This window comes from Mus caroli, chromosome 9 (genome assembly GCF_900094665.2).
Source record: "Mus caroli chromosome 9, CAROLI_EIJ_v1.1, whole genome shotgun sequence".
Lineage (NCBI taxonomy): Eukaryota > Metazoa > Chordata > Mammalia > Rodentia > Muridae > Mus > Mus caroli.
The window spans coordinates 106,748,802-106,759,912 of NC_034578.1; the positions used below are offsets into that span (position 1 = coordinate 106,748,802).

At 46.1% G+C, this 11,111-nt stretch overlaps 1 protein-coding gene across 2 annotated transcripts in view; it reads left to right on the forward strand.

The window, feature by feature from the left end:
• Positions 1 to 11,111, forward strand: part of Dclk3 (doublecortin like kinase 3) — a 52,098-nt gene that overhangs the window by 33,126 nt on the left and 7,861 nt on the right. The window contains exon 3 of one of the 2 annotated variants that reach the window (XM_029481102.1): positions 5,678 to 5,734. The exons of the other annotated variant lie outside the window; for it this stretch is intronic. Coding sequence (XP_029336962.1) covers positions 5,678 to 5,734 — 57 coding nt within the window. The remainder of the gene's footprint in view (positions 1 to 5,677; positions 5,735 to 11,111) is intronic. 2 annotated transcript variants of the gene reach the window in all.

The window sequence follows — 11,111 nt, forward strand, 5'->3', positions numbered from 1 at the left end:
AGAGAGAGAGAGAGAGAGAGAGAGAGAGAGAGAGAGACAGGTGAGCATGGAGCATGCATGCGATGGCACCATGTATAGAGATCAGAGGACAGCTTTGTGGAATCAGATCTCCCTTTCCACCTTCACTTGGTTTCTAGGGATGAAGCTAAGCTATCTAGGTCAGTCTGGCCAGGATCTTTACCCAGTGGGCCATCTCTTTGGCCTTAATTTCCTGATCTAATGAGAATAGAACACTAACAGTAGTGCTGTGGATGACTAGGCTACAGTAGACATGAGAACAAACAGCAGCTCCCTGACACACAGAAGCCAGCACGTTAATCCCTGCTTGGTTTTGGCATGCTCCTGCTCAACATAAAAACATCACAGGATGCCTGCCTGATTCCCGTAGGGCCACTGTGTTTTGGGTGGATCAAGAAAAAAAGAATCCTTTTTGTAATAATGTCAGGATGCATTGTTTAAGTTGTGAATGTGGTCACATGTCCCCATGACAGCTGTCAGAGAGTGTGACCTCCTTCTCCTGCCTACACATGGGAACAAGACACCCCAATCAGTCAGTCAGATGTGGTGCTATGTGCCTGTAGCCCAGCACTTGGGAGGTAGAGGCAGAGGGATCAGGGCATGAAGATCACCCTTGGCTTTCTCCAATGCTGGAGCAACCTGGTCTTTTAAAGACCCTGTCTCAACAGAGACACCACAGAACTATTCCTACCTCCCCACCTGCCCAACCCAAAGCATCCTCAAACTGTCCCCAATTCAATCTTCCCAATCTGCCAATCTGCTGAGAGTTTTGAGTGCTTTCTGAGTTAGACAAAAACCCTAGCTGAGTGTGCTCTCTCTCATTGCAGTGAGTAAGGAACCCAACCTGTCTTGTAAGTACATTCCTGGGAGTCTTGGTCACAGCAACAAATCTCACACTGTCACCATCTGGCATCTCTGTTCCGTTTTCTTCTTCATAGCTGTGATTGCCACCTGACACATTCCGATCACCACCTGGCACATTCTATTTCTTATTTTTAAGGAAAATTATTGGGGGGCTAGAGAGATGGCTCCGTGTTTAAGGGTACTGGTGTTCTTTCAGAGGACTTGGGTTTGATTCCAACATGGTGGCTTCCAAATGTCTGTAATTTCAATTCCAGGGGTTCCAATGTCCTCTCCTTGCCTCTTTGGGCACCAGGCATCTACGTGGTATACAGATAAACATGCAGGCAAAATACCCATGCACATAAGCAAATGAATTATTTTAAAATGAATCACAGCTTTATTTCTGGGTTGTGTGCTGAGGGATGCAGGTGGCAGGTGGCTATGAGCTGCCGCCTTCCCAGGGGGACAACTTGGAGGATGGGTTTTCTCTTTCTGCCCTATGGGTCCTGAGGAAGGCACTCAGGTGCTCAGACTTAGTGGCAGGCATTCTTTTACCCAAGTGAGCCGTTTCATCAGCTGTGATGAAACGTGAGCAAAAGCAAACTAGGAAGGAGGGGGCTTATTTGGCTTACAAATCCTGGGTGGTAGTCCACTGAAGAGGGAACTCAAGGCAGGAGCCTGGAGGCCGTGACCGAAACAAAGACCACAGAGGGGTGCTGCTTCCTGGCTTGCTCTCCCTGGGTTTCTCAGTCTGTTTCTCATACAACACAGAACTATGTGCCCAGAAGTGGCTCCTCTCACAGTGGCCTAGGCCCTCGTACTTCAGTCATTAATCAAGAAAATGCCCTATAGATTTGCCCATGGGCAACCCAATGGTGACATTTTCTCAGTTGAGATTCTTTTCCCAAATAACTCTAGGTTTTTCTTTCTCTCTCTCTCTCTCTCTTTTTTTTTTTGTCAAGTCAACAAACCTGACCAGTACATAGTCCAATATTCAAATTAAAAATATTTATCTTCATCATCATCATCATCATGTGCATGAGCTGTGCATGTGTGTATATGCTGTGCATGTGTGTATATGCTGTGCATGTGTGTATATGCTGTGCACCCGGCATGATGTGCCCATGCAAGTCAGAGGTTAACTTTCGAGAGATGGTTCTCTCCTTCCATCTTGTTGGAGTCGTTTTTGTTACTGCTTCTGTGTTCTACAAGGCAGCTGCTCCTGGAGCTTCCAGATACTTCCCTACCGTGCTGCAGTCGTGCTGGGATTCCACATGTCTGGATTTTTATATTATTTCCATAGATTTCAGTCACATCATTAGGCTCGCACAGGTCTTTTTACCCACAGAGTCATCTTCCGTGGCTCTACATTTCCTTCCATTTCTTCCTTCTCTCCCCGTAAAGACAGGTCCATGAAAGCAGGCACAATTTTATTCAGACTCTACCACGGAACCGAGAACGGTTTTGCTACATGGAGGACAGTTAACAGACATGCGTCGGATGCCATCATTCACTGCTGTCTGGGAAACAGCAAACACTCCATTTGTTGCTGATATCATCGAGATCAGCACATTGAAAGGACCATGGTGCCCAGGCATTTATCATGAAGGGCCACTCAGAGCCTAGTTTGCTTCAGACGAAGCAATAGCAGATGAGACAGTTATGCCAATAAGTCACATTTCTTTTTTTCCGGACAGGGCAAAGGGGCCAGGAACGGAGTGTGCTCTTTTTAATTCTCCAGGCTGCAGAGCTGTGTCTGTGAACTGCCCCCACGAGTGAGCAGGCTGAAGGCAGACTGAGTCAAGCTCATTTTCCGGTGAAATGAGGTTTATGTTGTCCATTAACTCAGGTCCTCCTGTTTTTGCCAACTTTAATAGAATTGCAAGAATAATTTGGCTGTCTGCCTGCATGGTCTGAATTAGCCTCCGATAACTCTCTCGGTGGAAACTGAATTTTTATATTCGCTGGTGTTCTTGTCCCTTCTCTATTGCTTTAAAAAAAAAACACCTTTATTATTATTATTATTATCAAAAATTTTTTGGCTAATATATTCACTGACGTATCCCAGACTTGCCTCAAGCTTGCTGCGTAGCCCGAGGATGACCCTGAACATCTTGCCTCCATCTCGCTTGTGCTGGGGTTATAGGCGTGTGCCACACCTGATTTATGGGAATGAAGGCAGGATTCCAGCGTGCTAGGCATGTGCGCTGCAAACTGAGTTACAGGCCCCATTATTCGGTCTTTTTGTTGTTTCTGTCTTCTGGGTCTGAATGGAGGCATTTTCCCCACTTGATGACCAGACTCTGAGCAGAGTCTTTGTTCTTTCCTTTGCTGTTTTTCCTGAACCCTTTAAGCAGGAGCGATTCTTCCGAGAGCTCTGGGTAGGTCCTGTGAGCTGGGCGTTCCCTACACATGCCGACTAAGGCAGTCCACCAGTTACCCACGCCCACGGTTTCCACATGCGAGATTAGGGGTACCTAGGGATTATTTTTACTTGGGGACAGTTGGTTTACCTTGTATTTTCTGACCAGGACAACGTCCTGGGATCTGTCTGTGGCTCAGCTTGTTCTCACCGTGCGAGGGATGGACCAGGCAGCAGTGTGTCACTGGAGAGTGAGCTCCGTGGCTGGTTGAGAATGGGAAGTTGCTCTGGGAAGTAGAAACTGTAAAGGTGATGGGTTCAGTGTAGACAAATATCTCTGAGAGGTTAAGCAGATGCAGATCTTTGTAGAATTAAATATCACAGCTGAGATCTTTTAGTGGTTTGAGGCAGTGGGGTGTGTGTGTGTGGAGAGAGAGAGAGAGAGAGAGAGAGAGAGAGGGGGGGGTAATGGCAAACTATAGATTAGCTGTAATTTTTCTTTTTAAAAGTTTTCATCATTCATATTTACATGCATGCATACAACATATTAGGAGCAGATTCATCTCCTACAAGCATCTTGTCCCCTCCTGATGCTGCTCACTCTATTCTTCCCGACTAGTCTCTCTCCCTGCCATATTTATATATTTTTTATATGTGTGTATACTTGTATGTGTGTACAAGTCTTGTGTGGGTGAATAGCTATAGTATTTTCAGCTCAACACACAATCTGTTCATGGCTACCAGACCAGTTGGCATTTAGAACTTTTTTTGATTTTGATTAAAAAAAAAAAAAAGGTCTGTTTTATTCTCTCCGAATAAACTTTGGTTGGCATCAGGACCTCCGAAACCTGTGACATCACATCGGCGGGACCCACAGACCTTTTCCCAAGGCAACAGCCACCATATTCTCAGAATCCACTTGGCTCACCTCCCACCTTTACCAGTGTTACATCATTACCCATACATAAAGAAAGCTCCCTCCCATCTTTTTCTCTCTCTTCCCCACTTCTCTTTATGCTGCCATCTTCCTTGCCCCTCTCTCTCCCAATAAACCTCTTACATGTGGAACTGTTTTGGCCTGGTGTGCTATGTTCAGACTCAAGCTGCTATTCTAATACATCAAATTTTATGCATGCACAAGTATATATACATGTGCGTGTGTGTACATATGTACATGTACAGCTTCAAAAACAGCAGAAAGCTGTGTGTGAGCCATCTTTTGGGTACGAGGTAGTGCCTTGCTCTTCCTGGGTGATCTGTCGGTGATCATTTGTTGAAACAGGTGTCTATCACACTCATGAAACACGTTTGTCCTTTTTCAGCCTAAGTCAGTTTGGCATATCATGTCTAGAGTCTAAACGTTATCCACTGCTAGGCTTTTGGTTTTCTTCAGACAAAGATGAGGCTTCTGCTGGACTTGACAACTTCTGTTGTCTGGGCTTAGACGGATACCATTTCCGAGCTTGTTGATAGAGAATAATTATGTTGCAAATGTGTTTGGTTTTTCCAAGATTCAGTATTCACCATTGTTGCCATGGTGACCAGCATCCATCAGTTGGTGTTCTTCACTTACCTACATGTGCTGTCAAATCAACACTTCCTTTCTTTAAGAGATGGCTGCTGGCTCTCTATTAGACCTCTCTTTGCTAAGCCTGGGGGATGCTTATTTTAACACCAACTTCTGACTGACTGAGCAATGGATTGTAAGTGCAGCTGCTTTTTACAGACATTTTCTGTGCACACCGAAAACTCTTAATGAATGTAGCTGCTTCTCATGATGTTTTAATCAACAGAAATATTTACATCTGATAATTAGGCCCGGGAGTAATGTTTCAGGTCTCCTGTATGGCAAGTTCATCTGGTCGCACTGATCTCATTTCCTGATATTAGGATTCTTCTACCCTTAGGGTTATTTAGACTCCTGAGATCTTGCAAAGAAAGTTTTAATTATGAGACTTTCCAGCTTGCAGAAATATCCATGTTAATTGCTTCTTCTGCCTATATGAGGTCCCCTGGAGGGAATGGGATTGTGTTGACTGAATCCCAGGGAAGGAGGGAGGAAGCCACAGGAGCCTGAGAAAAGGTGGTAATTAGACTAGCTCACCCAGGATGGGGAGTGTACAGGCCAGGTATCCTCAGCCAAGACATCTGTGTGAGCGGGCTGTGATGGAAGGGACGTTAGGCTCAGGCAGATTCCAGAATCATCTCCTCCAGTGGGGGTTGGGGGGGGGGAGAGTCGAGTCTTCTTCAGGGGAGGAGCTGGGAGGGGTGAGATGGGCTGGCGATCAGTTGCTCCTCTCCCTGACGTGTGGAGTGCCGCCTTTCCCGGGTCTTGTCACTGTTCCCAGGTGCTACAGCTTTGAGTGCTTGGAGTAGCAGAAATGGAAGTGGCATGGTAGGGACAGGTCACAGCTTGGGTGAAGACAAAGTCAGATCCTTTCTCATTGGTTCCAGGATGAAGTAGGCTTGTCTGGCCATCTCACTACTGACTATGGCTGGGACTGCACACTGGTAAGTATGTGTTCTTGAGGGTGATAAGGAAAGCCTCGGGCGAGAAGGACTTACAGGGTGAGAAGGACCCACACATCTCTTGCCCATTCTTCTTCTGACATAAACGGCTTCCACCATTTTGTTGACCTTAATTCTCCATGTCCTTTTCCCCTCTCCCTTCTGCTACGATATGCAAGTTGGTCTCAGTGGTAGCAATTCTCCGTGATCCACAGGCATTTCTTCTACCAGCTCTAACTCTCTCTCCTAAGCTAGAAGCTAGGCATGCACTCCTGTTTTCTTATTAATGCCCCACGCATTAACAATTTTAAACACTGGTAATAACCACGGCGGCGCATCTCATCAGGTCAGACTTCATGAAATTAAGAAACACAGATTTCAGCAATAACATGGAGTCACAAGAGACAGAGTTAGACGAAACAGGGCTTTAGTCCAGGTCATTTTGTTAGCGAATGCTAGCGATATCTTGTGGCCACCTTCCTAGGAGAATGTGTTCTCGGGAGCCCTTTGAAGATTGGAGATTGAATTTCTCAAGATTCTTTGAGTTGGAGAAAGCAGCTAAGTAGATCTCTTCTGTGAGTTTCTGAGATCTAGCTCTCCCTAGGCTCGGTTGCTTCTGGAAGAGCCTGATTCATCTTCTGGAAGGCCTGTCTGTTGGGGGTGAGGTAAGGTCAGGGGAGGAAGCAGGGAGGGGGGCTGGGACTGAGGCAAGCTCCCTGTTGTGTTTTGGCATTCAGCTGAAGTGAATGGGGCAGGTGACCCTCCCTGTGGATGGCTTGGGATGGTGGGCAAGGAGAGAGGACTCTGGTGTCCTGACCTGCAGCTAGTTAGTGTGCAACTCATCTTTTTGATGGAGGAAGAAGACTCCAGGGTAATTATTGCAGCGTGAGCTTGACTGAGTTCAGGGGACCAGGGATGGTGAAAATATGCATGTAGTAGATACAGATATCTGTTTCAAGATGCATAATGCATGTGTGTGTGTGTGTGAAGGAGATCACAAAATTGAACAGTTGCTGAAGGGGTGTGTAGAAATGGACTGTGTGTTTTTTAAGTGGGGAGGTTTGGCTGTGTGGTGATGGAGCCAGTCTACGGGCTGGGGAACTGACTCCCAGAGAGAGCAGCGGGGCGAGTGAGTGGGAAGCCGCTGTTCTCATCTTTGATTCTCATCTTCCTTCTCCAGTGACACAGCGGTGATGGGAAGTACAGAGAAATATGAAGCTATCAGATTCAATTTAGGAAACAAGGCTGTCTGACTGTCCTCCTTCAGCAGGCTGCCCTCAGCTAAAAACACAAGTGGCCTAGAGGCTGCTGTGCTCTGGCCTGCATGGCTCCCTGGCCTGGCCATTTTCAGACACCCTTTGTTTTTGTTGATCGTCCTTTCCCACACCCCTCCCCAGAACCCCCATCCTCCTCTTGCTGGTCCCCCTCCTCCTGGGTATTTTATTACTTTCTTTACCTCCTGCCTCTTGCTCCCCAGGGAGCCTCTTTTCCTCCCCTGGTATGACCTGTACTCACCCTCTCTACACACACATACAAATATGGAAGTCTAGGATCTGTATTGGAGAAAACATGTGCCATTTATTTTTCTGAGTCTAGGTTGCTTTGTCTAATGGAATAATACCCAGTTCTGTTTATTTTTTTCTACCAATGTCATGATCCCATTCTTCCTATGGCTGCATAAAGTATTGTTGTGTAATGAGCCACATTTTCATTCCTGTTCTTTGGATGATGGACACCTAGGCTGATCCCATTTCCTGGCTACTGTGAACAGCATGGCTGTAAATGTGATGGTCAGGGGATCACGGTGCCTTTCATGTCCCAGTGTCAATTAGTTTGTGGCACTGGCATTTTGATATGATGTGGCTTCTAAGATAAGATCACTTCAGTCCTTGTTAGTTGGAAATGTGCTTTGGAAGGAAACGGCCTAAAGAACCGTGAAGATTCAAGCAGGAATTTAGCAGAGATAAACAGGCCTCTTCCAAGCCTCCTGTTGAAGGGTGCCTGGTTGCTGGTCTGTACTCTGCTGCCCCCTTCTGCTTAGAGATTAAATGTACATTTTAGATTTTATTTATTAAGGCTTGTTTGCTTGTTTGTTTTGGAGATAGGGTCTTCTTTGCTGTACAGTGGAAAGTGGCCTGGAATTCTCTACCTTCCTCAGTGCTAGGCTTACAGGCGTGCACATCATAACTGACTGCATAACCGTGCTTAAATTGATGAACTGTGGAAGGGCAGAGTGGAGGCCAATTGCTGACAACATAAAGATCTCTCTTGAGGGACAGGGATGTAACTCAGTTGATAGAGTACTGGATGCATGGAGCCCTGGGTTTGATCCCTAGCACTGTGTTAACTAAGCATGGTGGTGCACACCTATAATTCCAGAACTTGGGATCTGGAAGTGGGAGGATCAGGAGTTCAAGGTCATCCTGAGCTACCTGGTTTGCTCTACATGATACCCTAACTAAAAAAAAAAATTTTTTTTTCTTCTTGAGATTTTGAACTTGAAGTTTTGGGGCACATATGGAGTTATCCAATCCTTCCATCACTAATGCAGACCACCTGGATTCCAAGTAGGACACTCTGGTGTGCCTGGAAAGGGGGGGCATAGACAGACAGACCAGTCAGTCATTCATGCTGTGTGCAGCCATCACTTAATATACTGTCTGTCAGAGGCCTGGATCAGCCCAGCAAGAACATGGCTTAGAACAGCAGGGTTTGATAAACTTGGAGATGTGGGTTGGGGGTAAGCTGATTCACAGGCAAGTAGATCCAGGGCAGGACGGCTTCCAAACCCAGGGAAGCCAGAAAGGCTTCTTGAGACATAGACATTGAAGTGGACATTTAATGGGGCTTTGGCTGCTTGGCCATTTGAGAGTCCTGAGTGTTCCCTATCTCCACAGCCGAAACCAAACCACATAAAGGACTTGCCAGGAGTCCTGGGATCATAACTTAGAGAATTCGAAAAGCCAGTTTGGGGTTGGCGTGAGGTGGGCGATTCATGGTCCTTGCTTCCCATCTTTGGAAAGGATGCATCCCTATTTACTGTCATCCCAGAGGGGATACTGAGAAAGCAGATAGGGATGGACTCATGGGTCAGCAGGAATGGATATGTGATGAACTGGTGTCTGGTGGAGAGATGTGTTAGACAAGTTTCCTGTTTGGGTGGAGGTCTGACTTGAAGGTAAGACAGGTGTTAAGGTGAAGCAATATATTAAGGTGCCAAAACACTCACACATGGCAAAGCCTTAAGTGGAATGAAGCTGTTTGCATAGCGAAGCCAGCGACAGCCTAGAGAAGGGATGAGGAGACAGGTCACTGGGTAAAAGTGCTTGCTGTGAAGGCAAGAGGACCTGAGTTCAAATCCTTGGGACCCACATAAATGCTGGCCATGACTGTGCACCTATAATCGATGTGTTGGAGAACAGAGACAAGTGGGTACCAGGAACTTGCTGGCCAGCCAGCCTAGCTGAAACTAAGTTCAATGAGAGATCTGTCTTATTAAATAAGATGGAGGGGTGGGGCAGCCAGTGTCCTCATCCTTGCATGGATATCTGTATCTACACAATACATACCTGTATCTACACAATACATACCTGTATCTACACAGGTACATGCCAGATGTATTGCCTCTCACAAAAAATAAATAGATAAACACAGAAGAAAATAATAATAGACAATACTGAGACTAGTAAAGAAACCATGCCAGTAGAACCGGAGTCTTTAATACACCAGTCCTTCCCAGCAATGGGCGGTGTTCCAGGTGGGAAAAGCTGAACTCTGAAGAAACAAGAACGTGATATTATGTTTTAGACAGGCTCGTAGAGTCATTTAAAACTGATGTGCTGTTTTGAAGACATATACAGGACACCAAACATAAGACAATCTTAGATAAAAGCTTGAGTTTCTGGGGTAGGCTTTGGAATTGTGGGTTTCCAATTACTTTTTTTGATAGAAGCACCCATTTTATTTTGATGTATTGAATTGGCTAGATACTTTTGATTCTGATCATTTGGCTAGAAATATTTGCAAATATTTTTGCGGGGAACATTTTTTTCTCAACAATTCTGTAGTCATATGATGGTTGGAGACGGTCCATCTGGCAGTTCCATATGGAATTGCCAACACTATTTTGTGTTCCTTTCCTTCCCAACTAGACTTTCTAGCCCAAATTATTCCATTGTCTCTTTCAGGCTGCATCTGCCTCTGTGCACAGAGTGAGCAGAACTGGGCTTTGGGTCCGAAACTATGGTTTGTTCTTGGCCAGGTTAACTTAGGAGCCAGTGATGTGAAGAGGCTTGGAAGGGGGCTGCAGGACACCCTTACTGGGATTCCCAGGTTCTCTAGCATGGAAATGGATCCGGAATACACAGATAGTGGTAGAAACAGAGAGAGTTTATTAAGGAAGAAAAGCACTTTATAGAATGGAAATGAGCCGGAGTTAGGTAAGGGTCAGAAGCCCAGTGGCTCCCGGATGGGCAGGCAGGGACGTGTGCACCACATTCCATGCTTTCTTAGCTGTCAGCCTTGTTGGGTTTTTCAGTCTTCCCCTTTGTCATTGTTTCTGCTCATATACCAGTCTTGACCTGGACTCAGCAATTAAGATACATGCAGCTTGTGGAGACGTCAGTTCTGAGGTTGGGGGAGGTGGGGTGGGGGTGGGGGCAGGAACCTCATGTGTGACACTATGATGTCATCAGGATCTCCCTCAAGCTGCATGCATTTTGAACTTGGAGCAAGACGGTACTGGGTTTGACCCTCATCCTTTGCTCCGTGTGGAGTGTAACGTACATTTGTTTATCTGTAGCGGGGTGGGAGCATGTGCTGCCATCCTATGTGGAGGGTAGAGTCAGGTTCTCTCTCTTCCCACCCTATGGTTCGATACCCACTGAGCCATCTCACTGTCCCTCTAGACCACTGCTTGTTCTTAGTTTATGTTCAGAGTGCCAGGACTCCTTGTTAGAACACAGTGGTGTCTGGTGGAAATGGTTTCCATCTGCTCTGTCCAGCACGGTACCCAACTCACATGTGCCCAGTGCAGCTGAGAAACTGAGCTTTAATCAATGAATTCTTAACATCGCATTTGATAACACATGAAGCTGAACTGGATTGTTCAGTGAGTCTGACTCTGGTCCTTTGGTTGAAAATGTCAGCAGCTACTTTGACTTGGATGCACACACACACTACTGTCTCAGTGTCCCTGGTTGTGCACACACACACATACTACTGTCTCAGTGTTTCTGGTTGTATACACACACTACTGTCTCAGTGTCCCTGGTTGCACACATACACACACACATACACACACACACACACACACACACACACACTACTGTCTCAGTGTCCCTGGTTGCACACACACACACACACACACACACACACACAC